This window comes from Protopterus annectens, chromosome 6.part0, assembly GCF_019279795.1.
Source record: "Protopterus annectens isolate FY-2018-M chromosome 6.part0, PAN1.0, whole genome shotgun sequence".
In the NCBI taxonomy this organism is placed as follows: Eukaryota; Metazoa; Chordata; order Ceratodontiformes; family Protopteridae; genus Protopterus; species Protopterus annectens.
The window spans coordinates 1,946,813,915-1,946,836,287 of NC_056737.1; the positions used below are offsets into that span (position 1 = coordinate 1,946,813,915).

The 22,373-nt window shown below is 45.2% G+C and overlaps 1 protein-coding gene across 2 annotated transcripts in view; it reads right to left on the bottom strand.

The window, feature by feature from the left end:
* The window catches only part of ITPRID2 (ITPR interacting domain containing 2), a 1,100,178-nt gene that overhangs the window by 148,564 nt on the left and 929,241 nt on the right, over nt 1-22,373 (bottom strand). For both annotated transcript variants that reach the window (XM_044075259.1, XM_044075260.1), the window contains one exon: nt 14,109-14,174. In XM_044075259.1, the coding sequence (XP_043931194.1) occupies nt 14,109-14,174 (66 nt within the window). The remainder of the gene's footprint in view (nt 1-14,108; nt 14,175-22,373) is intronic.

Below are 22,373 nucleotides of genomic sequence, written 5' to 3' on the forward strand. Positions count from 1 at the left end.
GGAAACCAAACTTGTCAAGGCCAATAAGGGGCAATGAGGATCATTAAGGCCTTCAAAGCAATGGCTTTCCGAATCAGCTGAGGTATCAGTGGGAAGGGGGGAAAGGCATACAGAAGTCCCGGAGGCCAATCGTGAGCTAGAGCGTCTCTGATGGGATGACCTGGTAGGGGAAAGAGAGTGAAGAAATCGACACACTTGCTGTTTTGGGGAGTGGCAAAAAGATCGCAGCGAGGTTGGCCCCAAGTTCGAAAAACTTCTTCCAACACTGATTTCTTCAGAGACCACTCGTGAGGCATGAGTATTGCTCTGCTCAATCTGTCTGCTATCACATTGGACTTGCCGGGAATGTGCACTGCTATCAGGAAGCACTGAGAAGAGATTGCCCATTGCCACAGTCTGAGTGCTTCTCGACATAAGGGGTAAGATTTGGTTCCGCCTTGCTTGTTGATGTACCACACTACGGACATATTGTCTGTCTGAATTGCTATAGTTCCCTTGGGAAGAGAGTCTTGAAGGGCTTGCAACACTAGAAGCACTGCTCTCATCTCTAGAACATTTATGTGCAAGTGGCACTCGATCGGCTGCCACGTGCCCTGGACTGTCCTGCCCTGGTAATGCCCCCCCCCACCCGATCAGGGAGGCGTCCGTTGTCAGAGTTGCAGCCAGGGGCGGGGAAATGAAGGGTCTCCCTAGAAGAAGTTGGGGACATGTGACCCACCAGAGAAGATGATTCCTGCATGACTGAGTTATGCTGATAGTGTGGGACATTGGTAGAAGTTGAAAGGACCACTGAGTGAACAGCATCCACTGAAGAATCCTCATGTAAAAGCGGGCTAAGGGGAGGAGAGGAATAGCCGCCGCCATAATCCCTAGGACTTTCAACACCAGTCTGACTTTGACCTTGTTTTGTCGTAAGAAAAGAGAAACCTGCTTGTGAATGTCTGCTACTCTTTGTTCTGCGAGTCTGGCTGACAGACTGACTGTGTCTAATCTTGTGCCTATAAAGGTAATAGACTGACAAGGTGACAAGACAGACTTTTCGTAATTTACAGAGATGCCTAGAGTCTGACAGGTTTGTAAAGTGTAGTCTCTGGCTAAGAGAAGTAGATGCCTGGTGGTGGCAGTCAGGAGCCAGTCGTCTAAATACGGAAACACCTGGAATCCCTGGCCCCTCAAATGAGCGGCGACCACTGCCATGCATTTGGTGAACACTCGGGGGGCTGTAGTGAGACCAAAGGGCAGGGCCCTGAACTAAAAATGACTGGCCCCTAGCCTGAAGCAGAGAAATCTCCTGGATCGTCTGTTCATTTTGATGTGATAGTACGCATCCTGGAGATCTATGGAGCACATCCAGTTGTCCTGGCCCAGAAAGGGCAGGATGGACTGCAGCGTGACCATCGGAAATTTTGTTTTCTTGACAAACTTGTTCAAGTTGCTGAGATCCAAAATGCGTCTCCAGTCCCCTGTTTTCTTTGGAACCAAAAAGAATTTGGAGTAAATTCCGGATCCTCGTTGGTCTGCTGGAACTGGTTGAATGGCTCTTTTTGCTAGCAGGTTCGAAATCTCTAGTGCTGCTTGCTCCCTTTGACTGGGTGGAACGTCTGGAAGGGATTTTCCGGACTGTTTTGGGATGCGAATGAAAGGGATTCTGTAGCCTTCGGATATGATAGACTGTACCCACTTGTCTTGAGTAAGGGAAAGCCAGGCTTTGGGGTACAGAGATAATCTTCCCCCGACTGCCTCCGAAGGTGGACAGTCGGGCAACCCCTCAGGGGTGCTGAAAGGGTTTGTCAGAGAAGGTTTCTCGACTACCCTGATTCTGCGGGCCCCCTCTGCCTCTAGGATAGCGTCTATTATTATTGTTCCCCCCTCTGCCTCTAGAGGGGAAATGACTCTGTGCATCCGGTAAGACTCCCTGTGGCTGTTTGCGGAACCACATCTTCCCCCCCTTCCGACCTTTGGGGTAAGGCCTAGAAGGGGTAGAAAAACGGACTCCGATGGCAGAAAGAGTCTTACCTTCCACCTCGCACCTTGTCAGAGTATCCTTCACTTGTGGACCAAAGAGAGATGATCCGTCAAAAGGGGAGTTAGTGAAGGACGCCTTGAAAGGGTCCGCAAAGCTACATAGCCGCATCCAGGCATGGCGGCGTAAAGCCACCCCTGTACCTGCGGCTCTGCTCGCTCCATCAGCCGCGTACGAAATCAGGCGCATGGAGGAGTTGACTACTGAATTAAGGGTAGCCAGCTGGGAGTTCATCCTATCTTGAAAACCCACAGCTGATGGGTCCTTCAACACTTCACTCATATCCTTGAGCAAGTCCCTCTGGAGACGAGTGAAATGACACAGGTAATTCAGCGAACGCATGGAGAAAGTCGCTGATGAAAACATCCGCTTACCGTACCTGTCCATGGTCCTAGATTCCTTATTAGGAGGATGAACAGGTACCGAAGGATCCGCTAATTCCTTCTTGGTGGCAGCAGCCTCCACCATGGCATTCAGAGAGACACCTTTGGACAAAAACTCCTTGTCTTTGGGGGCAGTGATAAATTTGGCCGGCCTCCTAGGGGTGGGTTCCACCTAGTCAGGAGCCGTCCAAGCCTTCCTCGCCACCACTTCCATGAGTGGGTCAAAGGGAGGGGACACCCAGGAGGTGGAAGGTCGAGAACCAAACACCTCAAGGTACACTGATTCGTCCTCTGAAGGGTTAAGGGCTGGCCAATCCCCCCTCTGCTTCAGGATTTCTAGTATGTCTGCAAAGGAGACTTCTTCAGAGGGGGAACGAGGGGAACCCTCAGAATCTTCCAAATCAGTGTCAGAGGTGACAGACTCAGGTGAGTCAATGTGCTTCCTCTTACACTGTCTCTTCCTAGGGGGTTCTTCTGCAAGATCAGGAGAGGCCTTGGAAGAGGAGGAAATTCCCACTGGGGATACTTGAGGCGCAGATTCTCTATGGTCCGAAGCAAGGGGGTGAGAAGAAATCACCGCAGGCACTGTAGAGGGAGGAGCTGATGGAGCCGACTGTGGAGTAGAACCAGGTTCTAACACGCTCCGCATGACCTCAAAGGCACCCCTATCAGGCAGGGCCAGAGGTCTCCCCTCAGAAGAGCCGAAAACCTCCCTCGGCACCGACAAGGATCGCTCCGAAGCCGATGTCGGAGCCGAACTAACCAGCGCCAAAGCACCGAGAGGAAGAGCGGGGTCGGACAAGGGTCCGATGCCACTCGCCCCCTCGGAGCCGATGAGGGAAGTCCGGCGCCGAGATCCCTCCAAGGAGAAGATCGGAGCAGATGACGGCGCCGAAAGGAAAGGTATCGGTTCCGACGCTCCCACAGTCTCGGCTCCAAGCAGCACCGGCTCCGAACTCAATAGAGTCGGAGGAGGAATGTCTAGTGGAACAGGGGTAGCCATCGACTGTTGAGTCAGGCTGTGTAACATCTGGGCCAGTGCCTCGGACTTAAGAAGTCTACTCACCACCCTCTGCAAATCATGGTCTGAAAGTCTGGAGGACCTAGAGGAGTGTGACCTATGGCTCCGTTCAGACAAGAGCGGTGAGGCTGGAGCCGAATGAACGGAGCCGATAGAAGGAGACCTGGACCTCTTTCTAGTAGTCGGTTCCGACAAGAGTATCGGAACTGACTTAGACTTATCCGTCTCGGCTCCAGCCGGAGCAGAGGACACAGTGCGTGTAATAGGTCTAGAATCATCGGCTCCAGCCGGAGCCGATGGTTGAACCGATTGAACGGTCTTCGAACCTCTGGAGGACGGCTCGGACACTGGAGCCGACTGCCTGGAGGACTTAGGTTCCCCTGACATAGACTGTGTCGGGGGACCCTCGGGCTTCAACAAGCCTCTTAAGATTAATTTATTGTTACGTTCCTGCAGGACTCTAGGGCTGAAACCGTGACAGACAGCACAAGAGTCCTGCAGGTGTAAAGGTCCCAGGCAATACACACAAGAAGTGTGACCGTCTGTCAGAGACATCTTCTGACAGCACGAGTCACACTTAAAGCCTGAGACCTTCGATTCTTTAGACATATCTAAAGATATACACGTAGTGCAATCACACACAAACACACAGATTACACTAAAAATAAAATTAAAGTAACTAAATTTAACAAAAATTCCCTAGAAAAACACACTCACTGGGGCCTAAGGCCTAAAGGAAGAACCCTTGGAAAATTTTTTAGAAAGGGGGGGGGGGGATTTGTAAGGAAGTGGTAAAAAAACTAAGTAATTAAGTAATAACTACTGAAAAATTAACTTAAAGGGGTCTAACTTTGGTAAAACTTTTATAAAAGTAACTAACCTGCAGAGCCGGTTGGAAAGAGCACCTCGTCAGCTAAGCGGCAAACGAGATCTGGGGAGTTACTGCCTAGCATTGTGGGATATGGGGGAGCCTCGAGCCGGTGGAATTAGCTCTCGAGCTTTACTATTGGCCGAGTCGGAGCCGAGGATCGGCTCCGAACCCATCCAGCAAGAATGAAGGCGAGATAGACAACTTAACATCTACTGTGAAAGCATAAGATGGACTTGCAGTAAATATACTGCTGAACACACTTCTTTGATTTGCTGAGTACCAAAGTTCTAACAGAAGTTACTGGCATTAAAGATGGATGGTCATCACAGAGTTTCCCTTCAACCATTCTTTTTTTTTTGGGGGGGGGGGGTTCAAAAGAGAGCAGTGATAATTTGGGTTACATCCAAGGTTCTGCAGGGCTAACTTCTGTCACTAAGGTTTGGAAAATGACTATTTACTGTGGAAAAGATCATAAACAGCGAATGGTAATGACAGACTGCTGAAAGTGTCCAGCTTCAGAAACACTACTGTAAAGATGCTACAGATGCATGTGCATATTCTGTGACACAACTTGTACTGACTTGCAACTGGCAACTGAAAAACAAAACCAAACGGTACTATCTTTTTATAGCTCTAGGGCTCAGTTTGACAGAAAAACAGGATCATTGGGTGCTGCTTAGGAACAAAAATAAACAAATATAAAGCAGAAACTGCACAATAAAATTAAGCATAAACATTTTTTCAGCATCACATTTACTACCTGCTTTTGAAGGATGACAAAAAATGTAAATATGTGGAAATAATGCAGTCTACATGCTGTAAGCAGTGAAAGTTTACACTGTAAAATTAAGAAAAAGTGGACATGCAAGAGAGAGGTACAGTCCAGATTATGACCCAGGCACCTCTGGTTTAACATGCGATTCTGATCCCCAAGAAAAGTACATGGAGATTATTGTGGAGCAGTATTTCTACCAGCTCCATACCAAGGGGACAGTATTTCCAATCAAGGACAAATAGTTCTTAGCAGAGACCATGGACTCCAATCAACAGGCATGCACATACAATAGGTATTAAGTAGGAAATACCAAAAAAAAAAAAAAAAGTTCTCTAAAACTGTCAGGATGGTGCCATACTAGGTTCATAGGTTGGTACTAGGCTAAGTGCCCGAAGGCATTTATAAGCCTAGGCAGAATGTGTTGGCTTTCGTCGCCCCCCCCCCCCACTTAGATTAATTCCCTGTGCCTCTGTCCAGCACAGCCACTGAAGTGATCCCCGAGGTAAACTTTCCATTTCCCATCCACTCGTCAAGGTTTCTTTTGAAGAGTGTTAACGTGGAGTTCTGCCTAATGTAGATTGGGATTTTGTTCCAAAGCATGGGAAGTCTCTGGGACAGGAATCTATCCCTACAGCATGTCCTATTTATTGTTGTGGCAAGGTTTAGATCCCTAGAGCACGTGGCTTGAGGGGATAAGGTTTTCTTTAGGTGGAGCATGTCCATCAATTCTGAGTTGGACATGGCCTTGTATGTCAGGCAGAGATCACATCTGAGCAGGCGGTATGCAACAGAGTACAAGTGGAGTTTCTTCAGTCGAGCTGTATAGGGCATCTGTTTGAGGCCAGCGATCCTCCTGGTGAAGTACTTCTTTGGTGTTTCCAGCTGTTGCAGGTGTCTTGTAAGTTACATCCCAAATGGGGCATTGTACTCTAAGATGGGTCTGATGAGTAGAGGGGCACAATGACCTCTTTTGATATGGATGAGAACCCTTTTGTGATTAGGTGGGCCAAGTAGAAGGATTTTCTAATCACTTTGGCAATGTGATTATCAAATGTGAGATTACTATCTACTGGAGTCCCCAGATCCCTTATTACGACTTCCGTATTTAGGGGACTACCACCTATGTGGTAGTTTGTGGGTACTTTGTTTTTTCCAAAGGGGATGACTATGCACTTTTTGGCATTTAGCTTGAGGCCATGATTTTGACACCAGGTATCCATCTCAATGAGACCCTTTTGGAGGATGTCTGCGTCAGCTGGAGAGTAAATTATAGCCCCTAGTTTGCAGTCTAATGCAAACTTGGTCAGCCATAGTCCTCCTGTGCTTGCCTGTACCTCTGAGAAGTACATGCTGAACAGGAGGCGTCCTAGGACTGAGTCCTGGGGAACGCCACTTGTAACCGGTTTAGAGTCGGACCTAGCTCCCGCAACTCTCACCATGTGGGTTCTGTCTGTGAGCCAGTTGGCAACCCATCTTGAGACTTAGGGGTTTATGTTCAGGCTGGTGAGCCTGTCTATAATACCAGAATGGGGAATGGTTTTGAAGGCTTAGCAAGGTCTAGGTAGGCTGTGTTGCACCACCTTTCCCTCGTCTATAGCCTTAGTAACCGTCTCAGAGAAGTCCACCAGGTTTAGGAGGCATGATCTGCCCTTAAAGCCAAACTGGGTAGAGTCCAGTGTTTGGAGATTCCCAATGCCTCTGTTAATGAGTTCCATGATGATGCGCTCCATAGCCTTGCAGACCAAGCTAGTCAAGCTTATAGGGCGATAGTTCCCAGGGCTTGTTGTGGCTCCGCCTTTGTGGAGTGGAATAACCATTGCTGTGCGCCACTCTATGGGTATGTAGCCTGTGGAGAGGCTGAGTATGAACAGTGTGTTTAGGTGAGGGATTAGTTCGTCTTTCAGCTTGTGTAGGACGCAGCCTGGGACACCGTCCGGTCACGTTGATGCTGTGTTTTTGGCTTTGGAGAGGGCTGTTTTAACCTGAGTGTCTGTGATTTCAGGGACTCTACATTCTTCTGGTATGATTACGGGCCCTTTTGGGAGTGAGAGGGGGGTGAGGTTGGCACTGAACCTGTCTGCCAGGATGTTGGCGATATTGGTCGGTTCAGAGTACTTTGTGCCATTCTGCACTAACTCTGAGCAGATCTGAGCATTGCCACTTAGATTCTTGACATAGCTAAAGAATGCCTTGTAGTTATCTTTGGAGTCCTTGGCAATTTTTCTTTCAAAGCTCGACTTAGATGATTTTATGAAGGATCGTAGTTTCTTGCTGATACTGATCAGGGATGTCTTCCCTTCTTGGGATTTTACTCTTTACTGTACTAGTTTCCTCCTTCTATTGAATAGCTTGTTTATGGCAGGAGTCCACCAGACTGGTTTCTTTTTCTTGGTGGAGTGAGTCTCGGTTTTGCTTGGGATGGCACGATCCATGCATTCTTGTAGCTGCCCATAGAATGCATTAGTAAAGGATTTTGCAGCTTGGAAGTGTTATCCCTTCAGCATGGGGGCTTTGAAAAGTGCAGTTTTGTACCTACCATAAATGTAGATGTCCGATAGGTATGCATCTGCAGTCATAACATATGGGTTGTCCTGCCTCAGGCAGCCCTTCGGTCGGCCGGATTCCAAAGTCTGGGTCTGGCCTCGGCTGATGTCGCACTTTCCCAGACGTCAGAGCGTCTGGGGTATAAAAGCATCAGCCGACGCCATTTTCCTCAGTTTTTCTTGCCCCAGATGCCAGGTGCCCTCTAGGAAGGCTAAATTTGGATAAATGCTGAAAAGTTCCAAACATTTGCAAATTATATACATGTATAAACAAACAAATACACCATAATAGATTCCCCCAGCTAGCTAAAAGAGGGGTAAGCACCCTAGGAATACCACAGAGGGGAAGGAGGGAGGGTAATCCTGACTGCAGATGCATACCTATCGGACATCTACATTTATGGTAGGTACAAAACTGTACTATGTCCTTCAAGGATGCATCTGCAGTCATAACATATGGGTAGAATACCATAGCCAATCTGGGGGAGGAGGTACTAAGAAAAGGATGGTGTAGTTAAGATCCCCTGCAGGACTGCAGTTTTAAACCCTGCTCTGGATCTAGAGTATAAAGGTAGATTGTAATGCTTGGCAAATGTATGCACTGAGCTCCAAGTAGCAGCTTCTAAAATGTCCTTGGTAGCCACCCCCTGTAGGAAGGCTGTAGTGGTGGCCGTGGCCCTTGTGGAGTGAGGCCTGATATTTTCAGGAACTGTCTTTCCATGAAAGGAGTAGCAAAAGCGAATGCAATTTCCTATCCATTTTGAAATTGTCTGTTTGGAAATTGCTCTTCCTTACACCCCAGTTGCATATGTTACAAAAAGTTGGTCAGTTTTTCTGCTAGTTTTTGTTCTGTCCATGTAGTTGTCTGTGTATATCCAGGGTGTGCAAAAGTTTTTCCCCTCTATTCTGTGGATTAGGGAAGAATGTAGGCAAGTGAATAGCTTGGTTCAAGGATACCCTAGATACCACCTTTGGCATAAGGGTAGGGTTGGTTCTTAGTGACACCCTGTCCTGGTGGAAAATAAGAAAAGGCTGCACTGCCATTAATGCTTGTAACTCAGATACTCTTCTTGCTGAGGTGATTGCCAGAAGGAATGCAGTTTTCCAAGATAGGAACTGTAGATCCGCTGATGCTGCTGGTTCAAAAGGAGGTAGTGTCAGTTTCTCCAGCACAAAGTTGAGATCCCAGGCAGGTAGAGGGGGTCTTCTTGGAGGTTTAATATTTTTGATCCCTCTCAGAAATTGTCTGAGGAGAGGGTGTGAGAAGATAGGTGGATCCACATTGTATTCTGCTGAAATTGCTGAAGCATGAATCTTAATGGAAGAATAGGACAGGCCATTGTGGAACAATTCTGCTAAGTATTCCAGGATATGTGTTAGGTTTGCCACTGTGACATCTGTGCCCTTTGATGTGCTCCAAATGAGAAATCTCTTCCATTTAGCTGAGTATGTCTTCCTTGTGGAAGGCCTGCGAGCCTCCAGGATAATGTCCTTCACCCTCTGAGATAAAATAGTTTGTTTGGGATTTAAGGAATTTTCCAGGCAGTTAGCTGCAATGTTTTCAAGTTGGGATGCAGGGTCTTGAAATTGTTCTGCGTCAGAAGAAGAGGCCATAGGGGGAGAGGCCATGATTTTGCCTGAGACATGCTTCTCAGTAATGGATACCAGTGTTGTCTTGGCCAGTCCGGAGCTATTAGTATCACTTTTGGCTGTTCCTCCCTGATCTTCAGTAGAACCTTGTACATCAATGGGAGAGGTGGGAAGGCATATACTGTTAGGGCTTTCCAGCTGAAAGAGAGAGTCTCCACCCTCCAAGCTTGTGGGTGGTATGTCCTTGAGCAGAATGTCTTCAGTTGATTGTTGAGTGGGGAGGCGAACAAATCTATCTCCGGCATTCCCCATGTCTTTGCTATGAGTTGGAAGATGTCTGGGTACAGCATCCATTTGTGTGCATCCATGGTAGTTCTGCTTAAGCTGTCCGCCAGTGCATTTTCTTTCCCTGGCACGAATTGGGCCTGTAGTTGGATATTGAGATTCAGGCATAGTTCCCACAGATTCATAGCCATCCGGCATAGAGGGTAGGAATGTGTGCCTCCCTGCTTGTTTATGTACCACATGACCGTGGTGTTGTCTGTCCTTATTAGCAGGTGTCCTTGTTGGAGGAAGGGTTTGAATGCCTCGATAGCATGCCTCACTGCCAGCATTTCCTTTTGGTTTATGTGCATGCTTAGCTGTCCTTGAGGCCATAGGCCTTGGATACATTTGTCCTCCATGTGTGCTCCCCATCCTCGGTCTGAGGCGTCCATGGTGATGGTCTGCCTTGGTTTTGGTTTGTTGAAAGGCAACCCTCTGTTGGACTGGCAGGCCTGAGCCCACCACAGGAATTCCTTTTGAAGGCATGGAATGATTGGTATCATGGTTTCTAAAATGTGACTGTGCTGAGACCATACACTCCTGAGGTACCATTGTAATTTCCTCATATGCAGCCTGGCATGCGGTATTAGAATTATGCAAGATGCCATGTAACCCAGGGCCTGCAGGATTTTCCTTGCAGTAAGCTGAGTTTGTCTTGTCAATATCATGAAGTAATCTGGAAGTTGTTTTTGTTTTTCTTCTGTGAGAAAGGCCATTTGGGTGGTTGTGTCCAGATCTGCACCCAAAAAGGTTATCCTTTGGGATGGTACTAGTCTTGACTTTTGGATGTTGACTGTGTATCCCAAGGTCTGTAGTAGGTGTATGGCATAGGCCAAGTCCTTTATCAAATTTTCCTTGTTGTCCGCTTGTATTAGGCAGTCGTCCAGGTATGGGTAAATTTGAATTGCCTGTAGTCTGCAATGTGCAATTACTGATGCCAGGCATTTCGTGAATACTCTGGGCGCAGTAGATAAGCCAAAAGGCAATGCTGAGAATAGATAATGCTCTGATCCTGCAAGAAATCTGAGGTGTCTTCTGCAGTTTGGTCGAATAAGGACGTGCAGGTATGCCTCCTTGAGATCTAGAGTCACCAGCCAAGACTCCTTGCCCAACATGGGAAGAAGTTGCTGTAGGGTCAGCATTTTGAATTTTGGCAAAATGAGAAGTGTTCAGTGCGGACATGTCGAGAATAGGCCTCCATTGATTTTCCTTTCTTGGTACAAGGAATAGTCTGGAGTAAAATCCTTGGCCTTGTTCTGAACATGGTACCTTTTCTATAGCTTTCATCTGAAGTAAATTGCTGATTTGTTTTAAAGCCTCTGCCCTCTGATTTGGTGGAAGGTTTGGCATTCCGCCTCTTTTTGGCTAAGTGTGAAAGTGAAACCTGTATCCTTTGTCTATTATTTGCAGTGTCCATGTATCCTTTGTGATATAATGCCAGTTTTTTGAGAATAAAGCCAGCTTTCTGCCCAAGGGTGCTTCTAGTTGATCCCTGGTAGGCGGAATCAGAGTTAAGTCATTGACCCTGTCCTGGTGTAGTACTTGTTGTTGTTGCTGTTGCAGTACTCCTCTGGTTGGCAGGCTGCCACTGACGGCCTCTGTAGGAGCCCTTCGATTGACCTCTGCCTCTAGGGCGCCTGTTCCTGCCTCTCTGGGCTCTGTCCGAGTCTGGAAAGGACCAATTCTTAGTAGGCCAGTTTCTGCTGAATCTCGGTGGTTGAACTTGCAGGAAATCTTTAACTGTTTGCACAGATTTTGCCTTTTCTTCAACCTTTTTTAAGATCTCCTGAGCAGAGGAGCCAAATTGTTTCTCCATTGGAGCATCCAGGAGTTTAGCTTTGACATGGTCTGGCAAAGATTGCTCCTTCAGCCAGGCATGCCTACGAATAACTGCCCCAGTCAGAGCTGATCTAAATGAAGCCTCCAGTGCATCATAGCCACATTTTAAGAAATGATTAATAACCTGTTGTGATAGTTGTGTACCAAATCCTGAAGGGATTTACGGTCTAGGGGTTCAGGAGAAGAAAGTTTCTTATTCAGTTCATCTAACAAATACTCCTGGTACTGTATCATATGAAATTGACAGTTTAATGCCCTGACAGAAAGAGTTGCAGAAGTATACACCTTCTTTCCCCATCTCTCTAAAGCTCTAGACTCTCTGTCAGAGGGTAGAGGATTTTTGGCAGTAGCGGCCGCAACCCCTTTAGGGCCCTGAGAAATAGTTTCTGGGTCTGCAGAATGGGCTTTATACAAATGGAAATGAGAATCCGGGACCCTGTAGTATCTGTCAGGTTTGGCAGGGGCCGGAGGGAGAGTATCAGGGGCTGTACTGACATCATTGTACACATCATCAATTACATTCAAAACAGGAGGTATAGCTAAGGGCCTATGCTGAGGCAAATGCAAAAAGGTCCTTAATCTTTTTCTAGAATCAGAGAAATCTTGACCTTGCCATTGAAAATGCTCTCTCATGGAGTGTAGAGTCTCACCAAAGGAAAACTCTTCAGGAGGGGAGGCCGAAGGGATAGATTCCTCTGCATCTGAATCCTCATAAGGCGAGTAAGCCCCTTCCTGGTGGTCTGACAACTCAGATCCATCCGTGGAATCATCTGAGGAGTGTGGATCAGAGGGGTCAGTCCTGGGCCTTTTGTCTGGAGGAGGTTAAGAGGCCCTGTCTGGGTGAGGTTGTGAACCCCTAATTAAGGAAATAAGGTCCTCAGCAAGGCTGAGGATCTGTGAACTAGAGGAAGGCCTCTGGGAGGTAGATTTGGCAGGCAAAGCTTTTGAAAGTTTGGCAGCTTTAGCCCTTGAAAAGGCCTTAATGGACATGGAAGCAGGGGGCCTAGCTGCCCCACGTGTAGGGGTAGAAATGTCCAAAGGTATGGTGTCGGACAATTCCTGAACACTAGCTTCGGTAGGTAGTTCTGAAGCAGACTCAGCCGGGGCCTCTCAGGCCTCGGTGGTCGGAAGTTTGGTTTCGGAAGAAGGATTCGCAGAGGACTCTGTTTCGGCTGAAACCGAGACACTCGCGGTACGCCTAGCCGTGGTTTCAGCCAAAACCGCGGGCCGCGAGTGTCGGTCCTTTTCCTTGCGTTTTTTGACCATATGCGAAGTCGGAGTCTCCGACGGCATTTTATAAGCAAAAGCGGCTCAAAAAAATTCCTCTGCAAACTCCGACCGACGTCTAAGAGTTAGTCGGTTAAAGGAGGCACAGGCTAAACAGGCCGATACGTCGTGGTCTGGACCTAAGCAAGGAAGGCAGTAAGAATGGAAATCCTGATGAGGTATTTGTTTCCCACAAGTTAAACAATTATTTACTTTGTCTGACATCGGCTGAGGCAAGAAAGAGTCCCCAACGGGGTACTTAGCTTTTTTCGAAGTCTTCGGTAGCTGAAATCGCTGGATCTGACCGACTGGCACTTGTGAACAGCTTCTGCTTCGGGCACCGCGCGGCAAGAAAGACTGAGGAAAATGGCGTCGGCTGATGCTTTTATACCCCAGATGCTCTGACGTCGGGGAAAGTGCGACATCAGCCGAGGCCAGACCCAGACTTTGGAATCCGGCCGACCGAAGGGCTGCCTGAGGCAGGACAACCTATATGTTATGACTGCAGATGCATCCTTGAAGGACATCTTTCCACCTCGGTCTTAAGTAATGTGAAGTTTGCTTTTGAAAAGTTTTTCATGGTGGTTTTCTTGTCTGGGTGTGGGGGCGGAATAAGGATATCCAAAGTGATTTGTTTATGGTCAGATCTAAGCAGTGAGGGGTTGATCTCTGGTGTGGAACACCGGTCGTCCATGTTGGTGATGACCAGGTCCAATATGTTGTCATCTCTGGTGGGAGTGTTGACCAGTTGAACCGGGGCGTTTGAGTTTATAAATTCTCGGAAAAGTTGGGCAAGGGAATTAGTACTCGAGTAGGTCTCCCAGTTAATGTTTGGGCAATTGAAATCACCCAATATTAGGGTGTTTGGTAGGACCTTTATGTTTCCCAGTTTTTCCAGAAATGTGGAATGGGGTGCCTGGGACATGGTTGGTGATCTGTAGCAAGCTACAATTTGAATTGCAGCTTTGCCCATTGTTAGTTGCACGTGAATGATCTCTGAAGCATCATGCTGTGCCACTAACCTGGAGATGTGGGTATCCTTGATGAATATGGATACGCCCCCACCTTTTGTATTCCGGTTTGGGTTCTGTGGTCGAAATGTATGGTATGAGTTTGTAGCCTGGTAGTGCTGGGGTGTTCTCTGGAGCCTTAAACCAGGTTTCTGTTAGTGCACATATATCGACTTTCTCTATACTGAGGAGTGCCTCGAGTGCATGCATTTTGAGGTTTAGACTTCTGGCATTGAGTAGCATTACCCTCAGTTTTTTGTTACTTGCGCCCCCATTTCTTCTCAACACACTTCCTCAGCAACTTACACTACAGTTTCTTGCTAGACACACTCAGGTAATGTGAAGGCAGAGTTAAGCTGGCAGGCATTCTGAAAGAAGGAACACAAGACTGAGGAGATCCTAAATAACTGGAAAGAAGGAAAGAATGAATGAACTGGACATTTTTTAAGCATTTTTTACTTACTGGTTCCAGGACATTCAGAGGTGAAGAACATGATAAATTATCCAGGCTTCTGCATTCATACATGCTCTGAAATAGAAAGGATTATACTTCAGAGATGAGATTGACATACTGGTCAGTCACTTAACACTATGCAGCAAAAAAACATTATTCATACAAGATAACCTTCATACGGGAGTGAGTTCATACTGTACTTATTGAAGAAAACAGTGAATGACTGATACAGAAATCATTAAAAGTCACAAAATAAAGGCTGAAGAGTGTCTGCATTCCAAGGAATTGGTGATGGCTCAGAAGTCAAAGCAAAAGGCAAATTCACATGCAAAAAGAGCAGGTGGGGAAAACAAAAGGCAGAGGAGGGACAAGCAGCAACATATACTTAAATCAGGAACATGTTCTTCACTAGTTGACACTATCAGTTTACTACATAATTAAGAAGGTGGATATACATAAAGTTGTCTTGGATGTATGTTTGTCACTCCTACACAGTCAGATCTTACTGCTCAGCTTCAACCTTTTCATTTATGACAGCTTCATTATTTTGTTACTGGACTTTTGCCACTTACTATTTTCACTACTTACTGTCCATTATTTTCTATATATTCAGGCATTCTATCTTTCCAGATCTGAGATAATTGAGCAGCAACAGAGCATGATATTACTGCAATGACTTTATACATTTTTTTTTAGTCATCCTGGGCCCCAATCACCACAAATCATCAGCCCCTTTGCAACCTACTAATCCATTTATTACCGGAAGTGCCTAGGATGATACAAGTCCATTTCTTCCCTTGGGACAAGAGTCTATGGTTTAGCCATCATCCACCACTTTACTGCCAAGTCCCTAACCCTGTAGCACATCCTTTACCTCCCCTAGGGATCAGTGTGTGCAACAGGTGCACCATTCCCTTCTGTAGACAACATAACCCATTAAGGCTGTGTTACCCCCCTTAAAGCCAGAACTCCCACATGATCTTTGATCTCCCTCAATGAGTCTAAGAACCCAGGCACGTGGCCACCCACCCTGCAGAGAGAGGTGAGCCAGTTAAGCTGCAGGACTCCTTCCTTTCCCCATGCCAGCTCCAACAGGTGCCTGAATCGCTTTTCAAACAAATGTCATCCACGTCCCTCTATACCAATGAAGCTATCCATTTTATGGATTTTTTTCCCTAGTTTCTAGTGTTGTTTGGAAGTTTGTGTACCCCTTACTCACCTTTATTAGGCCATAGTTCATGCTAAGGCCTGGAAAGTAATTATCCACTGCTGAAGAGCTATATGTGGGCTGCCAACCCTGTGTACCTAGTTGTTGCTTATATACATTTTCTGAACCTCACTTTGGTTAATAATTTACTAGTATAATTTTTAAACCTCCACTGCTTTGTGTCCACTTCAGCATGTTATTAGCTATTCATTATTTAATTTTCTGTTTTTTACTTTAGTTAACTTGCAATTTTATTACAGGTCAAAACAAAATGTTATACTAAAGACTTAGTCCTGACTTCTCACATTTCAGACTTTCTGCTGAGGTCATTCCCTCTTGCCATGAGCATTACATTCTGAAACATAGGGCATGGTTTCAAAGACGGACTGATATTGGTCAACCCTAAGCATGGAGTTGTGGAGTGTATTCTGGTTAGCAGGTATCACCATAGTGTGAAAGAGACTATAGCACAGCATCCTATTGTACCATGTGAAGTACAGAAAGCTCCAGCTATACATATCCTGGAGAGATATGGAACATGGACTCCACTGGTGCCCTTTACAGTACTGTACTTGATGATGAGAATGTTCACAGTTTTCTGTTATTTAGCACTCACAGTGAGATAAAACAGAGGGGGGAAATGATTTTTAACTGCTCCTGTATTTGACCTAGGTTTGCAGTAGGAGCATCAGCACCTTCAAAAATGTCCAGTATAAAGTGGGAATCTGCAGATTCCTACTAGTCTACAGTCCACATAATTCTGAGAGGATGTTCCTACAGGAATCTGTAGTTCCACTTTCTATGCCTGGTCTTGGGGACCCCCCAACTGCCCCTCTTTGGATGATTTCAACATCTAATTTAATGAGGACTCTGTTGTCCTGGCATATAAATTCCTTTGTATTAAGAAGGGATTTAGCTTTGCCCATATAATCTATGCAGCCCACCTTTCAGGATACCTTCAGGACTTAGAATTTCAATGAAAGATGATAATCTCTGACCTGGTGGTGGAGCCACCTAGTTCAATTTGCAATGAAACTTCCTGAATTAAATATCTCCTTATCTTGAACTGGAATGCAAGTGCTTTCAGCTTTATCAGTGGATTTGTTTATTCTAGCATTCTTCTGATTCCTCCCTGAATGCAGTGTAGGCAGTACAAGAGTTTCTTTCCTTGGCTCAAGTTCTGTTTATTTTTCCACCCATGAGACCTAGTCTGATGCAAAAGACAATGGGCTTATGAAACTTGAACAAAGGAGTGAGCATTAACACAAGGTATACGTCCCATAGTGATATTCTCCAATGATCCACCTATAAATGCATCTTCTAGTATTTTTTAAGACAAGATGTAAAGGCTTAGGCTCAGGCAAGCTCATAAGGTCTGTGTATCTTAAATGGGCTTATGAGAACTAAACTGGATCCCACTTCATCCTGCATCTTAAATGGTTTTATGAGAACTAAACTGGTTCCCACTTCATCCTGTGTCTTAAATGGGCTCATGAAAACGAAACTGGCTCGCACTTCATCCCATCAAAGGTGCCTCCAAATAACACATGCTTCTCTGGAGAGGCAAAGAAAGTGTCCTCAATGTCAGGCTCCAAAATTATGAGAAGGAAGACACTGGAATTTTATAGGTCAGCACATCTACATCTTACCCCAGGGTTTCTGAATCCTCCCTCTGGGATAGGTTCAATCCTCCTTTTAGACGAAGTCCCTGACACTGTAGAAATTTCCCAACCAGGATGCTTGGATTTTCAAAAAAATTAAGAAACCCTATACCAGTTAGAAAGGTCCTGGAAACATGGATAATTCACCACTCAAACTATGTCAAGGTGAGCAGGCAAGCATCTGTTTTGGTTTGATGTCTTGGCCATCAGTTGCACAGTGAAAAAGGCCTTAAAAGGCCTTGGGTCACAGCTGAACTGCTGTTCTACAAGAACTAAATAGACTGGAAGTTTTGTCAACTGTGATAAACTAGAGTGAGAACTATAAAGCAATGTAAAATACAGACCCCACATTATGCTAACATTAATTTTAGAACACCAACGGAGAACATGAACAAGTTATTTTTGTTCATATTGACATCTACCTATATGCAGTTAAATGTACGTATGTTTTTTTTTCTTTATCCAGTGTAGTGTACTGCTCAACACTGACCATTCACTCCCCATCACTATTACAAGAATTGGTTGGGAGTGGGCATCATTCAAATACCCATTGAGATATTTTCAGTGCAAGGTAAGGAAATATTTTTTTAGTTGTAAAATACTCAGACTTTACAGTTTAACAAAATAAGGTTGGAAAGAAGTTAAGGCTAGTATAACATGGTGATCTTTGGCTGATGGGGAATGTAGATGTATACCGATCATATTATACACAGAATTAAAAGATAAACCTCATTTTTACAGAGCCAGAATTGCAGATTATCATTTTTAATTTAAGCTACAGACTTTCTTTAAATAAAAATACTTAAACTTGGGGAAGATAATGACAGACATGAAAATTCATAATTCTTGCTTGCATTTGTAAAGTAGCTGTTTTTTTTTTCCACTAGCACCTGCACATGGTTAAAGACAGGCAGCTTGTAGGTAATAGGCAATCAATCATGAGAAATTCTGGCAGTGTGATCAGAGTGACCTTTTCTGTGGATCTGCCATATATAATATAATTAAATTTTAAAGCAGCACTGGCAAGTAATTCATTGAAAACAATAAGTAAAGCAAATTGAATTTGTAACAGTGGGAAATGGAGACAAAGAAGAAACTGCCTCACCAGCCTTAGTGATTTAAAGCATTACATATAACAGTGCACAATCTAAGGTTAGCCGGTGTACTTTTCTATAAAATAAATAAATAAGTGTATTAAAAGCACACAAGTTTTCACATCTGGGAGGGATGAAGAGGAAAACTGACAACAGATGCTAGTCCAAATAAGTGGCAACACGGGCTCTAACAAGATGGTTAGAATGGTTTAACTTTAAGCAATACCTGTGGGTGCAGCCATCAATTTGGAGCATTTTGTTGATCTGTTCCCTCAAACCAGATTGATGACGTAGTCAGTCATCAGTATGGATAGCGGTGGGCTGAGAGCAGACCTATGATGCACATCCACTCCCACTGGGAATCCCTCTGTGAAACTGACCACTGCTCGTACTTGAGTTTTGGGGTCTTGTACATAGCCTAATTCTACCTCTGTTTCTGGCACTTCTAATCATGACAGAACTGTCATATGCTTTCTCCAAGTCTAGTAATGCCCGGTTGAACACTTTCCTCACTGCTAGCTTCTTCTCAACTACCTGTCTCAACTACCTGTCTCACTACAAACATTGAGTCCATTGTGCTGCATCCTGATCTAAATCTGAAATGCACATTACCCATCTTACTTTCTACTACTCTGCATATTCGTCAATCACCCTTTCCAGAACTTTCACGTAGTATAACAGGAGTTTGATACCTCTGTACTGCCCACAGTTGTGCATGTCCATGTACATTGGCACCAGTATGCTTATTCTCCAGTCATACGGGATACGCCTTTCTATGCATACTGCTATGGGTACCCTCAGGAGGCATTTCACCCCCGTCTCATCCAACATTTTGATCATACCTGCTGTGACCTCATCAAAGTCTGCTGCTCTTCCCTACTTCATTTTCCTTAGTGCTGTTCTTAATTCTTCTAGGGTGGGCTTCTCCTTTTCATTCACTGTAGGCTGTGGCAGTACAGTTTTTGTGAGGTTCTCTTCATTCAGAAGCTGCTAAAAGTATTTCTTCCAACTGCCTGTAATTTTCTATGGACTAGTAAGTAGGTTGCTGCTGGCAGCCCTTATGAAAGGTGCCTGAATATCTTCTTTATTTTTCTGTCTGCCTAGTAATCTGATAGTTTAGTTGTGCCATCTATCAAGTCACTGTCCAGAAGCGGGTACAGTGCCTCTGATACCTTCTTTGCTACTGCAACTCTTCCCAGCTTCTTTGCTAACCAACCAGTACTCCTTCTTAGCCCAGTCTGTATTTTCTAGCTCCCAGTTTTTCCTACACACTCCTTCTGATGACTTCCTGGACTTATGAATTTCACCCCCAGCAATCCTTATGTACCTTATTTCCATACCTGGCTTGGTCACAAACCTGTTCTGTAGTCCTCACACATGATGTTTTGAGGTGCTGTCATTCTTGAACACCACATTTTTCCTCTTTTTTCTGAGATGCTGGAGTCCGGAGTAATTCCTCGAAATACTATGCTTGCTCTCTCCAGTCAACTTCTAGGTTTTCAGTTTAGTCTCTGTAGACCTTAGAATTTTCTCTGACCACTGCTTGCAGCTGATTGTAGCAACAAGAGGTTTATGCTGCAGGCTGACTGTTTCACTGGGGATGACTCTACATTCGCAGATTCTACCCCAAGTACCTTTCCTTACTGGAAGGAAATCTACCTGAATTGCATGTTGGTCATGCTTGTATGTGATCTTGTGACCGTTTCTCTTGCTGATCCACGTGCTGCCAACATCGAGCCATTTGCCAAAGAGAAGTCTAGAATTACCTTTCCTTCTTTATTGACCACCACTGTGTGCCAAGGCAGTTCTCATATCCTATTCTGTCCTGTTATGCGCATTCGGTTCACCCATTATCAACACCTATTCATGTTGCCCTGCTTTATCTAGTAGATCCTACAACTGCTGTCTGAATGTACTATTTTATTCACTATCACAACCCTGCTGTGGGGCAAAGGCTGACATTACGAACAGTGCCCTATCCTTATACCAAAATCTGATTGCCACGAGTCTGTCACCAATTCTGATGGCATCCCTCACTGAAGCCTCCAACTCACCACCATTCCCCCATCATTTTTAGCTTATCCTCTTCCTGTGTAGTAGACACTGGATCCCAAGCAAAGTAGCTTTGCTGCACTGCGTTTGCACCTTGTCTCTTGGATTCACAGGATGTCCGGCCTTGTCCTTACCATCATATTATCCACTTCCACACTGCATCCTGTCAGTGAACCTATAAGTGTAGCATTTGTTAGTTCTTGTTTGACAGCTTGATTGGCTTTACACCCAGCTTTCACCCAACAGAGCTATCTCAGCTAACTCAAGCTGGGCAAATGGACACCAGGCGGGCAAGTAGCTTACTGACTAGGTGGGTTCAAATGAGGTACCCCCTTGAGAAACTGACTGATCTCAACTCTGGAAAGCAGTTATGGATTTAGATGCAAACATAAGGAAATGTCAAATAAATGATCACTAATAGAGGTGTAGGCTAGAATGGTTCATAAGAGCTCACACAAACGTAAAAGAATAGTAGGAATCCCAGTTTGAATAGGATTATTTTATTTAGGACAACACCAGGCAGAAAATCTTTTCCATTTGGATACACAAGACTTTCTAATGGTAGGTTTTCTTGCATCCTGAATAGCATGCCTTCAGAAAACTGGTGTCTCAAAGGGATCATCCTCCCTATCATCCACACTTTCAGGGTGATAGGTAGGAGGTTGGGATGAAGCAAAGAATCCCCATTTTGTCCACTCTGTAAGGGTAACCTGCGGTGATGACCCCTGGCCAGATAAAATAAGGCAAACCAATGTAGCCTGGGCCAAAAAGTGAGTCACCAGCAAGACGTCCGGCTTGTCCCACTGGATCTTTAACAGAACCTTCATTATTAGAGGAAGGAAGGAAGGAAAGAAGAATAAGGAAACTGCCCTTCACAAGGAAAAGACATGGTACCAGTCCTCTGGTCCTGGGGGCAGAGAGTCCTGGACCAAAGCAGCTTGAGCTGTCTGCTACTTATGGATGCAAATCAGTCTTTCCAAGGAATACCCCAGTTGTGGACTATGTCTAGGAAGACCTCTTTGTTCAACACCCATTCATGAGGAACTTCCTGGGATCTGCTTAAAGAATCTGATAAGGGCATTGTCCTCAGAGGGAATGTAAACCATTGGTATGGACAGGTTTGCCTTTTGCTAGAAGATCAGCTATGCATAGCTAATAAGACTTGGATCCCCACTGCTTGTTTACACACTTCATGGCTATTGCAGTGTGTTGCTTGTGTTGATCCTGTGGGGATCCGAATTCCGTGAGGGGGACATTCTACATGGCCTAAATGAGTGTCATCATTTCCTTCACACTGATTTGTTCCTTCCTTTGTTTTGCGGTCCACTGATGTTGGACTGTTAGGGAACACATCCATGTCCCTGAATCTAGGTCTAAAATGTGTATGCAGTTCCTGAGAAGGAACTGCTGGTTTGAATGGAAGGCCTAGATTGAGCTGTACCAGAGAGGCCCACCACTGTAATTCTCCCTTCAAAAAAGGAAGTAGCATGATTTGAAGGTCCATAAGGTGACAATGTTGGGACCAAAAATATTTTCGGTACCACTGAATCCTTCTCGTAAGTAGTTTTGCAAAATGAATCATAGGGGTGGAGGCAGCCATAAATCCCAGTGGCCTGAGAATTTCCCTTGAAAGATGGGTTTGAAGAGTAGGGACTGAAAGTATGCGGACAGAGACTGGACCTTCTCTTGTGGGAGAAGAGACTGCTTGAGACTCGTATTTATCCAGTAGTCTACAAAAAACAGGCCCTGGGAAAAGTTCAAGGCAGACTTGTTTTAGATTTACTGTAAACTCCACAATCTGTAGATGGTAGTATATCCAGCTTTCACCCAATAGAGCTATCCCAGGTAATTCAGGCTGGGCAAATGGTCAGTAAGCTAGTATGGCAATATTTGAATTCCATGAGTTCTCCAAAAGTGACGAGGGCTAGGCAATTTGTGAGGACTGTGGATAACCCAAAGGGTAAAACAGAGAAGTTAGTGTGATGAACATACAGAGAACCTTAGAAATTCCAGAAAGAAGGAAGAATGGGAATCTGGAGGTATGCATCTTTCACATCCAAGGATGTCAGAAAGGCTTGTGGATGGATTAAGGAAGGAGAGTTTGCAGAGAAAGCTTTTTGAAAGAGGGCACCTTCAGAAAATTGTTGAGATGGGACAAATCTAGAATGGGTCTCCATTCTCCTTTCTTGGTACCAGTAGTACTCTAGAATAAAACTTTTTTTTCTACATGCTGTAGAAGCACAGACTCTATTTTGTCTTG